This window comes from Gymnodraco acuticeps, unplaced genomic scaffold (genome assembly GCF_902827175.1).
Source record: "Gymnodraco acuticeps unplaced genomic scaffold, fGymAcu1.1, whole genome shotgun sequence".
Classification (NCBI taxonomy): Eukaryota; Metazoa; Chordata; class Actinopteri; order Perciformes; family Bathydraconidae; genus Gymnodraco; species Gymnodraco acuticeps.
The window spans coordinates 522,609-546,735 of NW_022989917.1; the positions used below are offsets into that span (position 1 = coordinate 522,609).

A 24,127-nucleotide genomic window follows, 5' to 3' on the forward strand; every position below is an offset into this window, starting at 1 on the left:
GTTAGCAAATAAAGTTTCTATAAAAACACTACATCTTTCTTGATTGATTATGTACATTTAGAGGTTGAAGACATTTCTTTACATATTTGTTATTCATAATCATTCATTAACATGTTCCAGCAATGCACATCATAACATTAAAAGCATCTTCAAAATCTTTCACGAGAAAAAAAAGCAATTATGTTGTTGTAATGGTGAAATGTTATTTATTATACATTTTATAGTCCACTTAGGTTTCATAACGACACGGATATAATTTAGTTTGTGTAACAATAATTTAACAAAGGTAAGGAAACAGTTGGTAGGCCTACATATTTTGTTGAATATTCTTCTATTCAGTCCTTTTTAAAAAACGATAGGTTTCAAAATGTTTGGGAATTCCTCGGTCTCTTAATGTGTTCGTTGCTAAAAATTAATAAGTGTGTTTTAATAAAATAGCAGCTCTCCTTGGCGGAAAACCAGTGGTGGAATCCGTCTAACTTTACAGTGCTTTGTGTTTTGATCCAATGCATAAAGGGTCCCGGGTTAAAAACATGTTCAGCATGTATCGTTCCGCTTTGTAAAGCCTGCCGTAACAAGCTCTTCGACTGCAGAGGTTACTGGTAAATATTAATTTTGTGATTATTTAATTACGAGAAGGTTTCAAATGTAGAAAAAGTCATCCATTAAGAATACTGTATTATTATTTGTTAATATGTTGTATGATGCTTATTATGTGTATACTTATTAATATATATATATGTTTACTATCAGTCTTTATTTGTATAATGTAGTTCCGTTCATTTTTCTTTCAAACTAAAATACTTCATTTCCCATCGTGCACCTCGCAGGGCGGAGTGGGTTTCCTTCCTTGTCAAGATGGCGGCTCCTCTGACACTACTTTTGATTGTAGCTGTTACTATCCGTGCAGCCCTGTACAGATCCAGTTTAGCGGACCTAATTTCGGAAAGAGTGGAGGTGGTGTCTCCGCTGACAGCCTGGAAGAGAGGTAAGCGGGCTTTAGCGCCATTTTGGGGTGTAATTCTCTCGCTGAGACCCCGCTCCGGTAGCCTCCTCTCCTCGGCACTGCTAGCGGGTGATTGAGTGAAGCCAGTAACCGGTTTAGCTACCAAGAACCAGTATCTCCCGTTCATATTCAGAAACCCCTCTAGACGTTAGGGGAATATAAGAGCTACGTTGTGATCTTCCACTTTTTAATGGACATTCTTCATTATATTCACTGGTTCAAAGATGATGGTGCAGTAAACAGCGAGAGATGGAAAACCATCCTCATTTTAAAACTTATATTAATATAGAATATTTGCATTTTGAAAGGCTTCATAATGTCTGTCTGTAATATAGATCTTAAGAAACTACTGTAGATTGTGCTGTGTGTGCAATGTGCATTCATGAAAGCTGCCAGAAGCACCCAGTTTGTGCTTTATTCATAGCACCTTACATACAGGGGTTTAGTTCAAAGTGCATACTAAACAAGTGCGATACCACCAAGCAATCGAGTGTAAAACAGACAGGCTGCAAAAAGCAAGAGCAGGTTCATTAAAAGCAATAGAATATACAAACATCTAATTGAAAATCAGGGCTCCAAATGATTAAAGGCCTCATTCTCATTTTAGCTATAGTAACAGGTTTCTTATTTGTGGTTTATCGGTGCATTGTTTTTAAAGATTAGGAAGAGAGCATCAGTCCTATCTACTTGAAATGAATGCATGTATACATTATTTGGCATCTTGTTAGTAAAGGAACAGCAGTACTTTAGCAATATTTCACAAAGGAAATATTGCACTAAAGAAACCTTCATTATGGATCTGATAAAGATAATCAGATCAACAAACATGCAGCCTGGGAATGTGGCCTGTCTTGATGTGAAGAAGGGATTGCTTAAATATTTTGGCATCTGTTCTGTTTTTTTACATTTAAATGCAGATATACGTATATCTATACATATCTAGCGTTTTGGCCTGAACAGCTGTGGTGGTCCCTTCATGAATAGTTGATTAGGCCTCTGTAACAGGATGTTGCATCACTGTAGAAGGGCTGTGCAGCTGAATCTATCAGAGAGAAGAGACCGTATGAGGAAAGTGTCTTTTGGTGTGCTTTATTTCTCTGTTGTGTTTGTTTGCAGTTGTTGAAGGTTTGGCTCTGCTTGACTTGGGAGTCTCGCCGTACTCTGGAGATGTTTTCCATGAGGTGAGAGATGCACACGTATACTTATTTATAAATTGGTTTATTTGTTTAATTGTATGCTCTTCAAAATGTATGAAAATAGTGAAAATGTCCACCCTAGCCTGTGCTCTGTCCTAACTGTCCTTTTCTTTTCTCTTCAGACCCCACTCATCATTTACCTCTTTCACTTTTTGGTGGACTATGCAGAGATAACATTTATGGTGAGTGAAAAACAAATAATCTATTTTTTTCTCGGTAGCTTTATGTGTTGAAAAGCCAATGTCTAGGAAGGAGGCGTGTGGCACAGTGGCGAGGTGTTCGGATCAGTAGAGCACAGGTTCAAACCCCACTGCAGTCAGCATGTTGTTGTGTCCCTGAGACACTTCACCCCAAATTGCTCCTGTGGGGATTGTCCACAGTATTGAGTATGTAAGTCGCTTTGGATAAAAACGCCTAACAAGTGACATGTAATGTAATGTAATGTAATTTAATGTAATGTCTATTTCGGACTCCGTATGAATACCAATTAACTCTCCTCTTTCGCTTTTTTGTTTGTGTGATTTCTTTTTTAGCAGTCAGGACGATATTTTAACTTAAACTGCTCTTTCTGCCTCAAATCATTTGAAAAGGAAAAACATGGGTAATTTTACCTTCGCCATGAAGGAGGTTATGTTTTGAGTCCATTTTGTCTGTCCGTGCAGGATTACAGAAAAATGCCTTGCTCAATTTCCATGAAACTTTGTGGAATCTTTTGCACGGGCAAAGAAAAAGCCCATTTGTTTTTTGGATATCTGTAAAACAGGGCCGAAACTATTTAAGTTTCATTAATATTAACATTGTGAGATGAGGCATTTTTGCTGCTTTCATGTTGTGTTGGAATAACTTGTAAAATGAGTTCCTGAGTCGGCAAATGTATCCAAATTGTCCCTAAAGTCGACACAACAAAGATATTAATTGTTTAGTTTTTTTGAGCAATGAACGTAAGCACATTGTCTTAGCAGCGTCTACGTTATTTCCACTTTAAGACTTAGAGCTCATGAACACATCATAATAAATAAAAAAAAGAGTTAACGGGACAATCCAGGGAGCACATGAATGCACCATTGGCCTTGGCGAAGATATTTGCTCTCGGAGTGCAGAGTGTTTTATATTCCAGACGCACAGCTGATCATTCTGTCTTTCTGTCTCTGCAGTTGGCAGATGTGATCACCGCTGTGGCTCTCTACCTGACAGTGAAGGAGTACAACAAGCAAGTGGTAAGAAAACGGAAATGTCTTCAAAAATACATAGAAAAATAATACAGAATTAATGTGAATTTAAATAAAAATAGTATGGTTTGTCAAAACTGATTTTATCTTCTGGATGTTATTCTTATTATGTATTTATTAAACAAGGACCATGCATGAAAATACATGAATCTCAAAAAGAGAAGAGAGGATTTGTGTCAGATTGAGCTATTAGCTTATATCCATCTTCAGTCCCTGACCAATGTGTAATTATTGATTTCAACAACATTGTCAGCCCTGCTAATAACTAACACAGATATGTTACAAATATCATCTTGTTTCACTGCTACATGGCTTGTTATTTACGAATTGATCATACTGAAACTTTGATATACAGTATGTTGTTTGGTGTTTAAGGGGTATTTTCTTTAACATATTTAATGCGCTGTTTCAGTTCAGAAAGCAGAAATATGCCTTGGAGGCCGATCGCTATCCCCTCGACTGTCTGGAGCTCATCAGAAGCCCCAAAGAAATGTTCTACATCCCTCTGAAGGTCGCTATGTTGTAAGTACCACACACCAACTAACAAACTAAACATCTACCGAAGCAGCAAACACCAGATATGTCAGATACCAGATTATGTCTGTGGAGATGGTCACATGTCGGATCAGGTGGTTATGAAAACAGTTGGTAAGTAATAATAAGTTGGTAAATTGTATTTATTTAAAGGATGCCCATTAGCTGAGGGAGCCAACCATGTTCAGCTCTGGAAGAAAATAAGAGACCACTGCAGCATTATTAGTTTATCTGTTTACTATTTATAGGTATAACTTAAAACATTTGTAATTCTATTTTATAAGCTACTGACAACATGTCTCTGTGTTGGAATGCAACAGTCAGTGGAATGGAATGTCTGCCAAACATGTAGAGTTGAGATTTCTTCAGAACTTGATATACTATTAAGAAGAATACTAATGCACATGTGATGTTTAACAGGATGATGAAGCAAAATTCAAATATTAAACCGGCTACAGTTATCTCTCCTACCTTTCAGTCCGTCATCTAGATGCCAATAAACGCCTTTTCCTTTTAAAGCTGATTGGTTCTGACCATAGGTTCTGACTCTTTTAATTCAAGTTTTATTTCAAACAGCTAGCTCTTTCAAACAGATAGTACAATATGATTCACGATACTGGAAGTATTGATCTTTTTTTATTCATAATTGTCAACATCAGGGAAAAACATATTAAATGATTATGGTGTGATTTCAACTTTTTTTTAAGAGATTCCACAAAAATGGGTTTTGTTAAGACTGTAGAAAATGATTCAATTTGGGGATGATGGCAACCTCAAGAGTCATGATGGAAATGCAACAATATTCCCCCAAAGTTTCTTCGTCCACATATTAGTTCCCTATAGTATCAGAACAGTGCTCATGTCGTTTTATCCTCTCCCTGTTTCTCTTTTGATTGTGTTGTCTCTTCTCATAGTTACCTGTTGAACCCGTTCACCATCCTGTCCTGCGTGGCCAAGTCGACCTGCGGCCTGAACAACGCCGTCCTCTCCCTCTTCATCCTCGCCACAGTCAAAGGTAAATAATTAATGAGATCAGACAGGACACAAACATTTAAAAAGTCTCTAAGAAATAGCTTGAAGAGTTTAGTACAATCATTAGTACCTAAAGAAAATCATTTAAAACCTCTTCTAAAAAAAACACGTCATCTGCAGGAAACAGCGTCTGAGGGCATCTTAATATTCAATAAACTATGAATATTTTATATCCATGTAACGGGAAGAAACTCAGCTAACTGATCTTTTTTTTTTTTTTAAACCCACAAAGCTAGCGCCAAGCCTCTGAATTAGCTAAGAGCGAAACAATCTTAAGGCCGTTAGCACAGAACTCTAGCTACACTGATCGATATACTTATTGGATCTGCACAAACAAGTTTAGATAACATCCTCTGAGAGTCCACAGATTATAGAAATATAAGGATCATCACTGAGCGATCAGAACTCATGACAGGAGAAGCAAATACAGACAACACACGAGTAGCTTTAGGTTGCAAAACACAGAGATATGCTCACCTTAGCTGTTATTCTGATCAAAAGTCGTGTTCAATGGCATTAAAACGAGAAAAAACGCAGCTGAAGGTTCATCCATAGGTTATAGCAATGTGTCTGTCACTTTGAAAAATGATTGATAATCCATCATTCAATTTTTATGCAAAAATAGGAGAAGAAAAATTAGCTGCTAATGGTAGCCACCAGAGGTTAGCACAGCTTCCGGTTTTTCTACGGGTCACTCTCACTCCTTATTTGGTAACCTGTGTGTGTATGGGGAACTTTCCCTCAATTCCATTGGCTCTAACGGTCAGAAAGAGATGTCAATCATCAAAATCGACCAAGGGGGGCAGGGGGGCCAGAGATATGGAAAATCCACCCAAATGACCCCAGAAGTGTTTTTTTGTTGCTAAACCTCTCTAAAAAGGTCAAATGTCACTTGTTTTGCATCAATCTTGATACAAGGTACTTATTATATGTTGTACTTTGGATCCCTAAAGCTTTTAGTCTACTAACCCATCATCCAAGGGTAGTTTTCATTATAAGTACAAAATGTTTTTTGGACGGATAGTATAATTTACAGTTTTTTTACCATGTTCAATCTGAATTTTCTTTACAATAAAAAACATCTATATTGATTCTGACTTTTCTACATCCAACTCACAGGTTTATCATTACTTTGAGAAAAAAGATTATTAATGTAACCCCTTTTAGAAGGGAAGATATGGTCATTTGTTCTGGGAATGTCATTTTCGAGCCTGAGACCTGAAAAACAGGCTCAGTGCCTAACGGGTTAATAAATGAATTTATATTTAAGATTAACAAAATATCAACATACATAGAATACAAAAATAATAGTATAATCTTTGATCAAGAACGAACATTTCTACCTGAGTAGGCAGCAACCTTTTTACTTTAAAAAATCAAATCAAATCTTATTAAAAAGAAATAATAATTTATTTTAAAAAGGCTATTTCAATACTAGAGCTATCACCGTATTTTATTTTAGTAATTTCTTTATTTATAAACAGATCATTTGAACTGCTTTAACAATGATTTTATTTGTATTTTCTTGCACTATTTTATTTGTGCTATGTCCTATATATATGTTGCACTGTTGGAGGAGCCTAAGTTTTTCATAGCCTATCTACACTGTTGCTAATGTGCAAATATCAATAAAGCCTTGAAAAGTAAATGAAAAAAAGAGACAGGATGCTGAGTGTCTTTCTGTTTGTTTTACAGGAAATGTGTTGCTGAGTGCTATATTTCTGTCCTTGGCCACGTACCAGTCCATCTATCCTCTCACTCTGTGCGCCTCAGCGCTGCTCTATCTGATGCAGGTCTGTTGACTGCATGTCTAGTTTTCATCTGTTTGATCTTGGACTTAGTTTAGGCTCTCTTGCTTAATAGAATAACATTCCTCCTGTGCATGTCTAATAATGAATTATATTGTTTTATTCTTTGTATATCCTTTTGAATAATGTATTTTAGTTAATGTTATTTTTTGAATGCTTTTATTTTGTCCTCATTGTATTAATTTTATTTTGCTGTTGGGAAGAACTTTGAAATCATGTTTTTGAATAGTGCTATACACATACAAAAGAAATCCCCACTCCCTCCCATTCTTTTCCTTCTCATCATGTCTTTGCCCTTTTTTCCTATATAAATAAATACAAATTGAATGCAAACTTCTAAATGAATGCCTTTTTTAATGAACATTTCCATGTTTGTGCATCTCCTCCAGCGTCAGTACATCCCGGTGAACTTCAGGCGTGCCAGCTTCTGGTGGTTCATCGTTCAGTACGCCTTCATGTACCTGGGCAGCCTCTTCGTCATCGTCTGCCTCTCCTTCTTCCTGCTCGGCTCCTGGGACTTCCTGCCGTCCGTCTACGGCTTCATGTGAGTCGTTATTAACATTAACAAGACATACAATTGTTTATATGATGCACAGAAACTGAAATACTTTGTAAAGCAAGACTGAAGAGAGTCTGAGAATGACATTTATTTGAGCTCCGTTACTTCTTCTGAGAAAAGAAAGTTGATTATTTGACTGTTAAATGTCCCTCTTAGTACATAGCAGGCATCACAAGTCTTGTAGGCAGATTTTTGTATTATCCGACCATGTGTTCCCCCTCCCTCCAGCCTCTCAGTTCCGGACCTGACCCCCAACATCGGCCTCTTCTGGTATTTCTTCGCCGAGATGTTTGAACACTTCCGCCTCTTCTTCCTCTGCGTCTTCCAGATCAATGTCTTCTTCTACACCATCCCTCTGTCCATCAAACTCAAGTAAGTCCTCCGTCCTTTACAAGTGAATAAAATGCTGCAGTTTGTCTTTTTCAATTTGTATCGTTAACTTAAATCCTCTCAAATGTGTGTCTTGGTTACAGGGAGCATCCAGTGTTTCTCATCTTCATGCAGTTGGCTGTGATCTCCATCTTTAAGTCCTACCCCACTGTGGGAGACATCGCTCTCTACATGGCCTTCCTGCCTATGTGGAGTCACCTGCACAGATGTGAGTAAATACATACATTACTTCTTCAGTTAGTGCTCACTTCTTTTCACCGCCTGGTTTTCACCTTTATTAGATTAAAGTTAACATGCTAACGCTTAACTAGAAACTAGAAATATCTGGATACAGTTTTTCTGGCCCTGGTTCTAATCCGATAATCAATAGTTTTAATCAATATTGAGATCACAATTTATTTATCACGATGATTAAAGGTGGGGTAGGTAAGTTTGAGAAACCGGCTCGAGATGCACTTTTTGTTATATTCCATGGAATGCTCTGAACATCCGATAGCAATGAATATCTGAAGGGCTTTGACAAAGGGGTTGGAGGAGGGGCTCTGTGAGGAAGTGGCAGATTTTTTCCGGTTGTGTATTTTCAAATTCTAGCGCACTCGAGCTGGTTTCTCCAAAATGACCTACCCCACCTTTAATTGGATTTTAAGGAGAGAATATTTATGTAACTTTTTATGTTTCAATAAACAAACCACTGCTTTCACTTCAATGAAATAATATATGCCAAATAACACATCTTTGCATTGAAATGAGACTTAAAATAAGGTGAAGATTGGAGTGAAACCCATAGCTGTGGTGGTTTGTGCTCCTGTCCAGTCCTGAGGAACATCTTCCTGGTGTGCTGCGTGCTGCTCACCTGCTCCGCTCTGTTCCCGGTTCTCTGGCACCTCTGGATCTATGCCGGCAGCGCCAACTCCAACTTCTACTACGCCATCACACTGCTGTTCAACGTGGCACAGGTAGGGGGGGAGCGGGGGGGGGGCACTCAAACAGCAAGTTGTTGCTTTTAAACAAACAAGTTATAAAATGGTAATCGTTTGAGCTTTAGGGATGCTTGTTGCAAGGTGGATTTGTAACCTTAAGGTGTAGCCAGGCTAGCTTTTTCTCATGCCTTTGTGCTAAGCTGCTACCTGTGGGCTGCTCCATGAAGAATACAGATGTATGTAGATGTTGTAACTGGTTTTCTTCTTGTCCTTGTTCTTCTATTAATCCTATAAATTACTGGTGTATATTTGATTTTTCATTGAAATAATACTCCTTATACTGATGTTGGGAGACTTATATCTGATTTAGTTTTTTCATTGTTTAATTATTCATGATTTAGTTCATTCTTAAACATGCTGCGGATTTGTAAATATTGTTTTTATTCTCAGATTCTGCTGGTGTCAGATTATTTCTACGCCTTCTTGAGGAGGGAACACCATCTCTGCTATGGACTGTATCTGAAGAGGAAAGATGGCTATGAGGCTACCTTGGTCCTTAAATAAAACACACACACACATAACTATACACACATTCACAAACACATCACCACCTGGCTGGCAGCCTCCAGGAAGGGAGAAACGGCTCGGGGTCTCTTTTATCCTCAAAGGGAACAAACAAGCTGCAGAGGATGAAAGCCTTTCAGAGCCACGCTCAGACAGAACCTTTGGACACATGCAGAAAGTGTGTCTGGTACAACCTCATATGCAAAAACAGCCACCACATGTCACATGACTGAGATTCTGAGATGGGATGTAGAAACCTTGCTCCTGCCATGTGAAACAAACAACACCAACTAAACATCTCTTTACTATTCCTCCTCTGGAGCGCCTTACTTTGGAAGCTGCGCCCTGGGAGGATGGCTTTTATTATGAAGCTTTTCAAAAATAATCTTGTTTTGACACTCCTCATTTTGGACGGCTTTTTTTCTTTTGAAGCAACAACTTTACGCATCATTTTTTCTCCTGTAGGGAAACATCAATCGTGCTGCTGGGGATTTTATTTTGAAGCCTTGTTTTTCTTTAAATACTATAAAGATGTGGGAACCGGCCTCTGTTTGGATCATTCCTGACATCAAGCTTTCCCATATACATTTTAATTAGGAACAATTGAGAATTGGTGTCTAAAGATGTCCATTTATCTCTGTTGTCGCTCTATTTCTAAACACTTTTTTTTTTTTACAATCTTACAGCTGTCTTTCTTCTAATACCTAGTGAACAAATTCAATATCAAGTGAAAACTAACTCTAACTTCATCATGGTACATAACAACACTCCTTTAACTGTAATGGCTTCAAAACTGAGAATTTGTCTAAAGAAGTTTTTTTAAAGTTCCTATTACCTGACAAAGACAACATTGAATGTGAAAAAAAGAAAACACTAATCTAATTAATTAACTGGTTATCAATTAGTAGATAAGCATGTAGTCTATGAAAGGGTAAAAAGATAAATGTGAAAACTTCAGCTGTCTTGGTCAATTCAAATTATAAAAACACGAGTTTACAGTACATTCATATAAGGCAAAGAAAAGCAGGAACTCTCAATTGATAGGCTATAGTGCGAGAATATTGGAAATGCTTCACTTTGGGAACATATCTGAAATGATTAATGGATTCATACAATAGTTAATTTAAATAGTATAATATTTCTGTCAAAGTAAATGAAACATTTCTGCCTTGAATAGAAGCTCCTGACATACATTTACTAAATCTTTCTTTATGGATTACATTCCCACACCCTTAAAATAAGCCTTAACCTGCCTGGAAAAATTGTTGTAAAGATTGCTTTTATTTGAATGTCTACAGATGAATGTTTTCCTTTTTAATAATTGTGAAAATAATTATATGTCACAAGAAATCTCACATAAAAAGACCCACTCAAATCATTTCTACGTCAACGAGCAAAAAGGCTTCTTATTGTAAGCTTGTTTTCATGGGAAATGAATTTCGGATTACTGTACAAGAACATCAACATTTATAACTGAGAATCACTCCCACAGATACACGTTTTTTAAAACCACTTTGATACCGATGAGTGAAAAGTCATTTATGATATTTATTTATTTGATGCACTAAGACTTTGCAAATATATTTAATTTGTTTCATTTGATTCTTTTGTTTTATTTTAAGAAAAAGGAGTTCTACTGTTGTTTTGATACTGTATATATATTATTATTTTTGTTTTGTTACTTATATTAAAATGCAAGGTTTGAAAGGGGTTATGTTATATTTGATGAATGAGTGAACATGTCATAAATAATGATTATTAAATTTGAGGTGTTGGTATTTGGTCTCCTATTGTCAGTACTGATGTATATGTGTCTTTTTCAACCATTTTACTATCATTTTTGATCACATACATGCAAAATAACAAATACGGAGTGAATTATATCAGCATTTCATACCAAAATAAGAATGTGATAATAACCAGCCACGTTTAGTACATTTCTGAGATTCAAACCCAAAGAAGAATGATCTACATGTTCTGTGCATTCATCACCTTATTATTAAAATACTTATTAGTTAGGTATTTTAAGGTTAAAATGTGTGTGGAGAGTAGTTTATTCCATAGACTGTTTAAATAAAGGATTTTACTTCTACTGTAAAATACCTCAACATCTACTGGACGCAAGCTGCTGTAATTATTGCACAGTTGGCCAAAATTCAAATGCATTTGTATAGAATAGCATCTTAATGAGCAGACAATGTTTTGTGATTACAGATTTGTTTTTAACTGAGAAAAAAACTGCAGTAAAGAGAAAAATGTTTTGGACGTGGCCATCCGTTTTAGGAGGCAGTGAAACGGAATCGTACGCGGCCCAAATATTCCCGGCAAAAAAGACACATCACAAACTCCGCCCCAGCCCAACACGCTCTGAGAAGGGTGCGTTTGTTTTAAGATTTGGCCCATGGCTTTTTCAGATTTCATCCTCACGCCACAAAAACAAAGCTCACTGCTTGGTAGACCAAACCAAACGCTCTCTCTTTAAAGCCCAGCCCCTTTCAAACGACTCGACCAATAGAGAGATAAAACGTCAGCGCTCTATTTGAATATTCATTCATTTTCGCGGGCTTTGAGCGTCACATGGTCTTTTCGCGCGAAAACTGACTCCCGGCAGGAAGAAGAAGACGTTTCTTTACAAGAAGCAGAGAGAAATAGACGCGGAACAATGGCGGTGAGTTAAAACGATGCAAAAAGCGAATAAAACGGCTCATTATAGAGTCTCATGACATTACTAAAGGAGCACGATGTTATATTAAACAGATGGAAGTTTTTAGGTTGAGTTTTCTACTGTTTAAACGTTTGACATGTATGCTTTTGTCTGCATCACAACAATGACAGATGCTTAGGGCTTCGGTTTGATCAGAAGACTGAATTAAATATCACTTTAAATCAAGATATCTGAATTTGAATTATTTATTGTATTCAGTCCCATTTTCATTGTTGCTATAATGAACAATTATTAGTGTGTTAATGCTAATGGCTGTTGATTGTCCTCTTGCTGTTTAAAGAAGACCTGCCATGTGGCTGTTGAGTTTGTTGTTCCTGAAAATGTATAGAATGTCAGTTTAGGTGTCCATGGATTATGGAGCAAACCTTACAGACAAAATAAAAAGTACATTTTTAAATAACCGAATGCTTAACGGAATAACGGAAATATGATGAATAATATCATGTTTTCTGCTAAAAGGTGTTGTAAAATAGACCTTATCTTTCACATAATGTGATCATTTATATCATGTAATGTTAAATTAGGCTTTAATGACACTTTAAATTACCCCTCTTTTATTATTCATTGTGCTATATTGTGATTGGGGTTTTTACCACATGGCTGCAAGGCATTGTTTCCTTTATCTCTATCGGTTATTATGACATATTTTTGATATGTGATATTATGAGAACAAAAAACACCCTAATATATAAGGAGGTAGGACGCTCCAACAACTTTTAAGTTAAATGTTATGGTAATATTCAGTGAACTCAATCATTAGAGAGACAACTAATTGAGCACAAAAGGTACACATATCATTTAAAAGTGAGCGAGTAACTTGCAATCCATTCATGACAGCCAGTGTTAGACATGCATGCATAATTGTGTTGAAATCAGTCCAGTCTTTATAATGAGGTATGGGGAAAGATGGCTTGCACCATGCCACAAACATTATTCTAATGTTTAGAATGCCTTAGATGGGGTCTGTTGTAAATGTACAAAACAAACATATTTTAATATATAAATAATTTGGATTTCAGAAGCAATAAACTAACTACAGGTGGAAGTTTAATCTCAGATAAGCTGATATTTTGATCATCGTAATGAGAAATTAGGTCTATTTCTCCTCTGTTAAATTGTGCTCATTAAAACACAAGAGAAAAGAACACTAAGGGGGGCAGGGTTAACGAAACACAATAGATAGCAATAAATAGTAAAATATGATTGAAATAAAACCTGCCAATAGAAGCTAAATGGCTGAAAAGCTAATTGAAGATAAACTGTAAAACACTGTAATACATACTGGAAGTCAAGTATACATCTCGTCATGTTGAGTTAATAGTAGTCAGACTAACCTGTTTTTATTTTGTGTTGTTAGGATTCCTCTGAGTCATTCCACATGGCCACCAGCCCCAGCAGAGCCTCCCGGAGAGGAGACATGACCTCCAGCCCGGGGCGAGACCTGCCACCCTTCGAGGACGAGTCTGAGGGGCTGCTGGGAGATGAAGCAGTGCCTGTGGAGGAGGAGGAAGATGGGGACGGAGAGGAGCTGATCGGGGACGGGATGGAGAGGTGAGGAGGACGGGGAAGGACTTGTTCAAATGGATTTGCTTTAATGTTTTTTCATTGTTTGATGCTAACATGTTTTTTTTTCTGTTCAGGGATTACCGAGCCATCCCGGCGCTGGATCAGTACGAGGCGGAGGGTCTGGACCTGGATGACGAGGATCTGTCGGAGCTGTCGCCTAGCGCCCGGGCTGCCGCTGAGGAGGCAATGAGGAGGAGGGACAGGGAGCCGGGCGCCAGCGGGAGGCTGAGGAGAGGACTGCTCTACGGTGAGAAGAGAACGGAGAAATGCCAATATTAAAAACAAAACAGGAGTTCTGAAGTACTTTGGTCCATCAAATCTGAACATATAGGCATGATGCACATACTTACCATTTCATGTGACTTTTTACTCATGTATCATCATCTTTTGAATATGAATGAATACATGTCCATATATCCAGTTAGAAAACATAAAACAAATGATGCTTCTTTGTAGAACTTCAGATCTTTTTAAAGTTGTCTTTAGTACAATTATCCAGTGATCTCTACAAACATGGCTACACCAAAAACAAGAGATTACTAACTCATTTGGCGTACTTAATGATGCCACTTTGCCAACATGTAAAAAACAGTGCTCAAGATTTAGTCTGCAGCTTAAAACGTGATGATCCCCCAAAAAGGAAAGACTAATAACAATAGGAGGAGTAACAGAACAAATGTGAAATAAAAGCATGTTAATACAGTACTTGCAAAACAACGTTTTCATAGTCGAAGTAGCAGACAAGTTTTTTTAAAAGCAGTTCAGGGGTGTAAAGGAGGCAGAAGGAGACGAGTGAATAACTTCTTATATTTGCCGTCATCCAGACAGCGAAGATGAGGATGACGAGCGCCCTGCAGCTCGGAGGAGGCGATTGGCTGAACGTGCAGCTGAAGGCATCGCAGAGGGAGAGGATGAGGAAATGATCGAGAGCATCGAGAACCTGGAGGACATGAAGGTTGTAAAACTTGCTGCTTAGTTATATATTACAGATACATTGATGTAGCTTTTCCTGTCAGGCTGGAGTGTTTGTGTTGGAGGATCTGACGGTGTTTTCCCGCTCTGCAGGGCCACACGGTGAGGGAGTGGGTTTCCATGGCAGCTCCCAGGCTGGAGATCTACAACCGCTTCAAGAACTTCCTGCGGACCCACGTGGACGAGAACGGCCACAACGTGTTCAAGGAGAAGATCAGCGACATGTGCAAAGGTAGTTCAACGGTTTTATAAAACGTGTGTGCGTACATGCTGACAAATGTCTGATGTTAAATGACTTGACTTCTGTTATTCCAGAGAATAAGGAGAGTCTGGTTGTAAACTATGAAGACCTGGCAGCCAGAGAGCACGTCCTGGCCTACTTCCTGCCAGAGGCTCCAACTGAGATGTTGAAAGTGAGTCCAACTTTATTATTTCTATTCATATGAAACTGTTATCGTGTGAATGTAATCCAGCACATTGCCTGAAAGAAGAAGAGACCGTCATTACGTTGCTTTCACGTCAAGTTTGTCTGTTGCACTTCAGAGGAAATGTGGTGCAGACTTAACACGGAAGTAAAAACAACAATGGATCACATTTCTTTTTCATGACTCCATTCAAACTCTGTCATCAGGTTTTTGACGAAGCAGCTAAAGAGGTGGTGCTGGCCATGTACCTCAAATACGACCGCATCGCCCACGAGATTCATGTCCGCATCTGCAACCTGCCGCTGGTGGAGGAGATCCGCTCACTCAGGTCATATTTCACTCATGTACAATCTCTGTCCTCTGTTGCTAATGTCCCAACATGATTGATGGATAACAGCTGATCATGTGACTTTAAATATATGCATTACAATTGGATGTATAAGATTAAAAGACTTTTTTTTGTGTTTAGAAAAAACAAACACATTTTAAGATAACTAAGTTTATAACTCCCAAAAAAAAGACTATAAAGGGTGTAGCAGCGTATTCAAATAAAAAAAAAAAGACATTAACAGCAAGAGGTCGTTCTGCAGGCAGCCAGACGAGTTTGATATTGACATGCTGTCCGAAGTGGCTATAGAATAACGCAAAAAGCTGCATGGGAGGCTGTTTCGCTTTAACCCTTAAAAAGAACGCTGGCATGAATACATGGATTTGTTTTACCTTATGGCGCGTTTCCACTGCAGGCCTCGCTCGGTTTGGTTAGGCCTTATTAGGCCTAGCTCACTTTATGCTGCGCTTCCATTACAGTTTAGGAACTGGGGCAGTTACTATAGTAACGCAGTGTAGGCGGAGCCGTGACGTCATCTTCAATGTGAGCCCCAGAAAAACAACACAGCCGTTAGCTCTTAGCACTCAGAGCTCTTCATATCTGTTCAGAAACTAGACAAAAGTTAAACAAGTACAAACCACAGACTGCCTGTGTCATGGCGAATACAGTCGCTGGTTTATTTATGTCTGTATAGGCCGTTGTTGTGAGTGTGGACGGTCGGAGCATATATAACGTTAGCTTAGCCAAGCTCCATTTAGAAAACACGCATTTTAAAAGGGTTTTTCGCCTGCCGTCTGTCTGCAGACTTGTCAAAGCATTAATTCATGGTTTTTACTATCCGGTATCAGTATGTTGTTACTTCGGCATCATTTTGAAACGTGTATTACAATTAAATCACGGTCAAATGTGTTCATCTTGTTGTAGTTGTAGCCCCCTTGCCAGCGATTCTCTCTCTAGTTTAGCATACTCAGCCCACCTCAGCCTGGTTGTTCCTGGCCCTAGAACCACGATTTAGTCGGGCCAGAAAAAAGGTGAAAAAGTAGCCCCGGGCCAAAACTAGGCCAAGTGGAAACGCAACCAAAAACGGGCCCCGCACGGCTCGTCACGCTTAAAGCGAGCTACCTGCTGCAGTGGAAACGCGCCATTAGAGTCATACAAGTCTGATGGATGGGACCATTTGGAACCAGTTTAGATTTCTAAGCCTAATAGAGTAATATGTACAATATTGATTGACTATGTACTGTGTACACAAACACTGCATACATCATCATCTACTGAGAGCACTGCAGACATCTGAATGACAATGAGCAGATGAATGGTGGATAACGCATGGTATGCAGATGACAAGGTCTACAGAGAGGGTTTTAGAAGGCCAAGTAAACTAATGAAATCTCCTGCTGCTCCTCTCTCCTCCTCGCAGGCAGCTCCACCTGAACCAACTGATCCGGACCAGCGGCGTGGTGAGCAGCTGCACCAGCGTGCTCCCCCAGCTCGGCATGGTGAAGTACAACTGTAACAAGTGTAACTTCGTGCTGGGCCCCTTCTTCCAGTCCCAGAACCAGGAGGTGAAGCCGGGCTCCTGTCCCGAGTGTCAGTCCCTGGGGCCCTTCGAGATCAACATGGAGCAGGTGAGAGGCCCTGAGCGCTGGAGACGTTGAGTTCAGAGTTTACTTTATGCTCCATTTTAGAATAATAGTATTTTTCAAAGAAATTATAAAAATAGAACACGTTTATTTTTATAAATCTAATATAGATTAAATAGAATAATTCAAAAAAAGAAGTTAAAGTAAGACTGTAATTTTTAGAAAGATCAAATTCAAATAAAAACACTATCATTTACAAATGTACATATTTTGATCAGCAGAATTATTTTAATTGGACATGCAAACCAAATAGGCTGCATGGTGTGTTTTCATTCAAAAGATCATTTTGTGGTTTACTAAAAAGAAAAGGATTGTTCCAAATCTAATCCTTTTCTTATTAAGTCTGTAAAACACCATATGTTGGTCGGGACTTAAGTTTAGATTTTTCACATATTTTGCCGTAACTAAATATTGTGCTTACTATCATTTTGATATTTGTATTAATTGTGCAACCGTAGCAGCAAAGCATTTATGGATGTTCTGGTTCAACCAACCTCTCTATTCGTCTCAGTGAATGAACCACTCCCTCCCTCCCTCCCTCCTGCAGACCGTGTACCAGAACTACCAGAGGATCACCATCCAGGAGAGTCCCGGTAAGGTCGCCGCCGGACGCCTGCCGCGCTCCAAAGACTCCATCCTGCTGGCCGACCTGGTGGACAACTGCAAGCCCGGAGACGAGATTGTAAGTTTAACACATAACTAACGCTGTAGCCTTAAACAATTAAGCCTTTGAATCTTGCAATGATTTGCCTAAAACATCATGTCTAAATACCATGTGTTTTTAAAAACCTTTTCCTCCTTCTCAGGAACTGACGGGCATCTACCACAACAACTACGACGGCTCTCTGAACATGGCTAACGGCTTCCCGGTGTTCGCTACGGTGATCTTAGCCAACCACATCACCCGCAGAGACCAGGGCGTCGCCGTGGCCGAGCTCACCGACGAGGACGTGAAGGCCATCGTCGCCCTGTCCAAGGACGAGCGCATCGGGGAGAGGGTGAGCGAGGCACACGCTCACACACGTCTGAAACATAGTCTGAACGTCTGCTTTAAGAGGAACTGGACACAACATGACTAAAGGCACGGTATAGACCTGCTTCATATGCAAAGTACCTTGAGAATATATTAATACATATAAATCAAATTGAATATTTTTTGGTTAGCTTTTCTATAGTAAAAGATAAAGAAAGAAAACGCTACAAATTGAATCTCCTAGGCTTTATCAGCTCTGTTGACACGGGCTAATTTGAATACTTTTACTAGCTTTTGAAATGTGAACATAGTAATGAAGGCGGCTGGTTTTAGTTTTTTCTGTACTGATGTTTCTCACATCTGGTCGTGTCCGCAGGTCTTTGCCAGCATGGCGCCGTCCATCTACGGTCACGAGGACATCAAGAGAGCCCTGGCCCTGTGTCTGTTCGGAGGGGAGCCCAAGAATCCAGGTGACTACCCTTCTGAAGAGAGATACCTTTACTAGGGTGCCGTCCCAAATCTGTCTGTTACCAATAAACTCTTCTGTCTCTCTCCAGGTGGGAAACACAAAGTGCGTGGAGACATCAACGTGCTGCTGTGTGGAGACCCGGGTACCGCCAAGTCCCAGTTCCTCAAGTACGTATCAACACCTTACGACGAAAGATGTAATCAAGAGTTTGAAAAAAGGGCTGAAAATATGTTTATTGTCATCCGTCCATGGATTCCATTGGAATAGAGACCCTCGTCATCCTAAGCCTGATGTTTTTCTCTGCAGGTACGTGGAGAAGGTGTCGAGTCGGGCGGTCTTCACCACGGGTCAGGGGGCGTCCGCTGTGGGTCTGACCGCCTACGTGCAGAGACACCCCATCAGCCGCGAGTGGACGCTGGAGGCCGGAGCGCTGGTGCTGGCCGACCGCGGAGTCTGTCTGATCGACGAGTTCGACAAGGTGAGCTTTTTAAATGTTTTATTATAATTTATCACCATGGATACTGAAAACATTTCCAAAAGGCTGGGGAAAGGAGGAAAAAGGGAAACATTTCATCATTCAGTATCACTGGCCTACTTCTAAACAAATGTTCTGTTAAGTGCCTGAAGTTGGAATAATAAGCATCTAACTGACGTCTGTCCTGCAGATGAACGACGCCGACAGGACGAGTATCCACGAGGCCATGGAGCAGCAGAGCATCTCCATCTCTAAGGCCGGCATCGTCACCTCGCTGCAGGCCCGCTGCACCATCATCGCCGCCTCCAACCCCATCGGTACGTTACGCTGTTTGTGTGTTAGTTGATGAAAGAGAGCAAATCAAAGACAATAAAAAAGCTGATTGTTATGTTCTAGTTTCATGAGCGTTTAAGATCCATCTGAAGCAATAATGGAACCGAATGCCTTTCCTGCTTTTGGTCTGGCAGCCATAACAACATCAAAGGCTGACCTTCACTCAATGGATCCGTTACGATCATTTGTCCTAAAATGAGATTTGATGAATCTCACAGTATCCCCATATTATGAATATGTATCCTTATATGTATCCTTATATGTATCCTTATATGTATCCTTATATGTATCCTTATATGTATCCACAGCTCTATATAAGATGGAATATGCAAATATGTGACATTGATGCTGCAGAAATGAGTAAATGGATGATTATATGCTATGAGATTGATTTCTACAGCTGACTCCAACATTGGATATCAAAGTAGACTGATTAGTGTTTGCTATTAATCATGGACAGGGCTCCATTGTACTGTGTTTTATGTTGTATTGTTGGCGCTACAGTTTGTGTATAAGAGTATTAACACATCTAGAAATATTTAAAGAATTTTAGTTTTTTGTGCATGATTTTAATCGTGGTCTCGTTTCCCTGCAGGCGGACGGTACGACCCCTCGCTGACCTTCTCTGAGAACGTGGACCTGACGGAGCCCATCGTGTCTCGTTTTGACGTCCTGTGTATCGTCCGAGACACCGTCGACCCCGTGCAGGTAAACACTCGCATCACTTTAACTCAACTGTAGACAGACTTGAGTTTAAGAAAAGGTTTTACAATGTGATTTAAACCGATGTTGAAAAGTCCCAAAATGCCAGATGTAAAGTACGTTAATCAGTACGTCACCCTTCACTGTCAAATCCCTTTAGTGTTTCATGTGTTGCAATATAAAAGGAATTGATAAGTAGCTTGAGTAACATTTCCTCATTAGGTATCTGAAACTGACTCGACCATTGTGATTAACATTTAGCATTTTGTGTACTTATGATCCCAGAAGGTTGCAAAACAATTTAAACAAAGATCAAACATACAAAGACAAGCTGAAGAAACTTTCGAGGCAGCATCGTGAGAAAACAGATGAGAATGTGAATATGCTTTATTCCTGATCATCTGGCCCCCTGTAAAAGGGTCCTGAGGGAAAGGATCCAACTGACAAGACGTTAGACACATGTTTTTTATTGAAGACCACCAGTGGCTCAAGTCTCAGACACTCTTCTCTAAACCAGGATGAGATGTTGGCACGTTTCGTGGTTGGCTCCCACATCAAGCATCACCCGAGCAACAAAGAATCGGGCGTGGCCTTGGAGGAAATGATTCTGCCCAACACGTCCGACGTGCCGCCCATTCCCCAGGTGCTCCTGAGGAAGTACATCATCTACGCCAAGGAGCGGGTACGATCAAACACCTCCATCTTCCCTAACACATGTTTGTGCTTCGGTAGCTACGCTATTAAAGCTTGGGAAAACCCCCTTTAGTGCCTGCTTACTTCAAATAGGAGTCCAGTATTTGAGTTTCCCTTTCAGTCTTTTTTAAAGCAGATATTTGGCCGCTGCTTCAAGTTTAGAGACCACAAATCTCTTAAATGTTGTTAAATATACAATGAAATGTATTTGTGTCCAGGTATTGAGTTAAATAGTGGCTAGAAGTGTTGCTACAACTGTGCCCTAAAGGTTTATGTTAATGGGTTAATTGTGTCTGCAGATTCATCCCAAACTGAACCAGATGGATCAGGACAAAGTGGCTCGCATCTACAGCGACCTGCGCAAAGAGTCCATGGTGAGGGCTCCCAACTCTACAGCCTTTCACTGACGATACAACAAGATCAGAACATGTCACTTACAAATGTACAAAAGTAGAAGAAGGTGTAATAATAAGAGTTGTGTGTATAATATTGCACTTCCTCAGAATACTTTGGGATGTGTGCTCTATTTTAGAATGGACATTTAAATCTTCACAATAGTATTTGTTAGATATGAATGATGATTTGCACATTTCTGCCTGATTAGTTTAATGAAACCACTGTAGTCTTTTGCACTAAAAGGCTTTAATGGCACTCTGGATTGTAATAATGAAACCTCCCTCTGGTTAACAGGCGACGGGCAGCATCCCCATCACCGTGCGTCACATCGAGTCCATGATCCGCATGGCCGAGGCTCACGCCAAGATGCACCTGAGGGACTACGTGCTGGAGGACGACGTGAACATGGCCATCAGGGTGATGCTGGAGAGCTTCATCGACACGCAGAAGTTCAGCGTCATGAGGAGCATGAGGAAGGTGAGAGTGGCGGTTTAAACACGAGCACAGAGTAATGTACCTGCGCCTAGTGTGGAGTTCTCTAACGTGGGCGTCTTCTGTGTTTCCGTCCAGACGTTTTCTCGGTACCTGGCCTTCCGCAGGGACAACAACGAGCTGCTGCTCTTCATCCTCAAACAGCTGATGGCGGAGCAGGTGGCCTACCAGAGGAACAGATACGGAGTCCAGAACGACACCATCGAGGTGGCAGAGAAAGACCTGCACGATAAGGTAACGGGGGTTTTCATAGTAAAAGATAGAAAATAAAAGAAAGGATAAGAATTGGATTTTCCTCCTAAATTAATACATTGAATATGTATTTTTTGTATTGATTTATTTTGTCCGTACATGCGCTTTGTTCAAAATACAAACTCAGAGTATAAAGAAACAAGCTTTTTCGTAAGCCTTAAATACATAAGCAGTTTGTTTTTTTAGATCAACCAAAATAAGGATGTCATAGAAATGAAGTCATAAAAACAAATAGTAGTAAAATATTTGGATCAAATTCTGAACTATGGTAAAAACAGACAAATAAATCCCATATACTTCAACAACTCTCCCTTTTAACCCTTTGTATTCTGTTTGTTAGGAAGTTTAACATCATTCTAAAACCATTTCAAATAAATGTGGTTTCTAACCAAACTTAAATCTTGAAAGTTAAAATATCATCACCACATCATCGTTATAATTACCTTTACCCTTTAACACACCATTCAAAAAAATGCTGTTACCTCGTGTCACCAGCAACAAGCATTGCGTCTCCTCCTGCTGTTTTCCACATGGATACACAATGTAGGTGGATGTGTTTGTGGTGACTTCCCTGTGTCACAAACACATTTTCTATTGTCCCTAGAGTGCCGGTGCTCTCAAGCCCTGACTGTTTCCTACGCTATGTTTTACACATTTTGGCATCTACTTGTTACCATAGTAACGGTTCTTGTCACATGCCTAATTCTGATATAGATTAGTTGGATCATCTTGGGACTTCATAGCCAACTTGCAAAACAAAGATTATTTCCCATTGTCCTTATTGAAAGATAAATCCAAGCTCTAATCACCCGCCTTCACTTCCTCCTCCTCCAGGCGAGACAGATCAACATCCACAACCTGTCGTCGTTCTATGACAGCGACATCTTCCGCTCCAACAAGTTCAGCCACGACGGGAAGAAGAAACTGATCCTGCAGCAGTTCTAGGAGCCCTCACAGACTCCTCCTCTCTTCATAGTGCTTCAGGAACTCTTATGGCATGGCCCAAAATGGGTCATTGGGAAGAAACATTTTTGGACTCCAGGGTTAGACTTGTTATGTCTGAACGAATGATTGTTCCGCTGGAGGAAGCAGGCGGTAGAAGATAAGGTGGTGAAATGCAGCAAAAACATGATCTTTTGGAGCTTTAAATGTTGTGCTTACCTGTTTAAATCCTAAAGTAGCATTGAGGAAGAGGGGATGTACTTACAGAAAGTCACTTCACCAGATGAAGAGTTTGAATGAAATCTAAAAGCTTATGTTTGTAAAACAACCCAAATGAAAATGTTATACTGGAAAAACATGTATATACATCGAAATGAACAAACAATCAGCGATGACATCACTCTTCCTCCTGCATGTTCCATCTTCCCGTCTCTTTAGCCGCCCTCAGGTGGGGCCGATTGTAAATAAATGTACATGTTTACGTCCGTGTTATGCAAGAAACAGGATGAGTGGTTTCACTTGATTCCTCTCTGTTACGAGCTGCTGTTAAGACTCACTGACACTTGCATTTCAAGCTTTTTCTGCTCGGCGTGTGTCCACTTTGTTCATGTGAAGTGAATGAAGCAGTGTTGGAAAATTAATGAAATATCACACAAAGTGCTTAAAATAAATGTTGGATTGTAGGTCGATTTGATATTAAATATTTGTCAAACATTTGTTTTGTCACTGTCTCATTAATGAAGGATGCTTGAATTGATCCCTCTGCAGTGTTTTGCCTTTAATTTCTGCTGACTGGGTGAACTTACTGACTGCATGCAGCATATTAAACGGATAAATGTCTCCACTGATTAGAAAACTTGAATGCAGGATGTGCAGAAAATGTGTCTAAATTTCCAACCTGGAAAAACATTATTGTTGCTTCATTTTACAGAGGTTTTACTTGTTAAAGGATATTTTACACTGGAATTACTAAAGGGCTGAGCATATTTAATCCAATTGCTCTGATATCATTTGGAAGAAGGTGATAATAAAATATGAAATTCCTTAAAATCTGCCCGAAGGTTAAAGTAAAAGTAGTAACACCAGTATCTAGAAATACTCCGTTACGAGTCGAGGTCCTGCATTAGGAAGAATGAACGATTTCAGAATAATGGTTATATTATTGAGTTATAATTATTGCCATTAATATTACTTTCATTGTATAGTGCTGGGTAGCTTGATTTGTATTCCAAGCCTCTACATTTCTTTCAATTATTCCAAGGCTCTTGTACATTTCTTTAAATTATATTTTGTATCAAAACACAATGAAAAACTTTCTCAAAATGACTTGATATATTAAAGGTAGGTTTCTTGGTATTTTCGTGATACTACGTAATTTTGAAAGTTTCTCACTATAATGAATTCTATTAGGCAATTTAAAAAATATATTTGTACTGGCAGAAATCTCGAAATAATTATTTATTGGTGTTATCAGTCGTATTTAATTGTGAAACACAATTTTCT

At 39.3% G+C, this 24,127-nt stretch overlaps 2 protein-coding genes across 2 annotated transcripts; both read left to right on the forward strand.

Moving 5' to 3' along the window:
- The first annotated feature begins 818 nt into the window (after positions 1-818).
- Positions 819-11,016, forward strand: pigu (phosphatidylinositol glycan anchor biosynthesis, class U). The gene is made up of 12 exons (XM_034209832.1): positions 819-988; positions 2,123-2,187; positions 2,325-2,384; positions 3,357-3,419; positions 3,844-3,953; positions 4,880-4,980; positions 6,693-6,790; positions 7,195-7,349; positions 7,593-7,736; positions 7,838-7,962; positions 8,568-8,710; positions 9,125-11,016. Exons 1-12 carry the CDS (start codon positions 859-861, stop codon positions 9,236-9,238), a joined length of 1,308 nt encoding a protein of 435 aa, XP_034065723.1. The 5' UTR covers positions 819-858; the 3' UTR covers positions 9,239-11,016.
- A 755-nt stretch (positions 11,017-11,771) lies between these two features.
- On the forward strand, positions 11,772-23,340 carry mcm2 (minichromosome maintenance complex component 2). Its single transcript, XM_034209830.1, has 20 exons — positions 11,772-11,906; positions 13,321-13,514; positions 13,604-13,776; positions 14,354-14,484; positions 14,595-14,733; positions 14,817-14,914; positions 15,133-15,254; positions 16,675-16,882; positions 17,445-17,579; positions 17,704-17,895; positions 18,247-18,340; positions 18,428-18,506; positions 18,646-18,817; positions 19,005-19,131; positions 19,743-19,855; positions 20,367-20,531; positions 20,842-20,916; positions 21,233-21,415; positions 21,509-21,664; positions 22,517-23,340. Exons 1-20 carry the CDS (start codon positions 11,901-11,903, stop codon positions 22,625-22,627), a joined length of 2,673 nt encoding a protein of 890 aa, XP_034065721.1. The 5' UTR covers positions 11,772-11,900; the 3' UTR covers positions 22,628-23,340.
- The last annotated feature ends 787 nt before the right edge of the window (positions 23,341-24,127 follow it).

Excerpts from the sequence above, each read along its gene's own strand:
- mcm2 (XM_034209830.1), top strand. Across the intron at positions 14,915-15,132 it reads CTCCAACTGAGATGTTGAAA|GTTTTTGACGAAGCAGCTAA; the intron begins GTGAGTCCAACT and ends CTCTGTCATCAG. Across the intron at positions 17,580-17,703 it reads GCAAGCCCGGAGACGAGATT|GAACTGACGGGCATCTACCA; the intron begins GTAAGTTTAACA and ends CCTCCTTCTCAG.
- pigu (XM_034209832.1), top strand. The coding sequence starts at position 859 with ATGGCGGCTCCTCTGACACTACTTTTGATTGTAGCTGTTACTATCCGT. Across the intron at positions 3,420-3,843 it reads AGGAGTACAACAAGCAAGTG|TTCAGAAAGCAGAAATATGC; the intron begins GTAAGAAAACGG and ends GCGCTGTTTCAG. Across the intron at positions 7,350-7,592 it reads CCGTCCGTCTACGGCTTCAT|CCTCTCAGTTCCGGACCTGA; the intron begins GTGAGTCGTTAT and ends CCCTCCCTCCAG.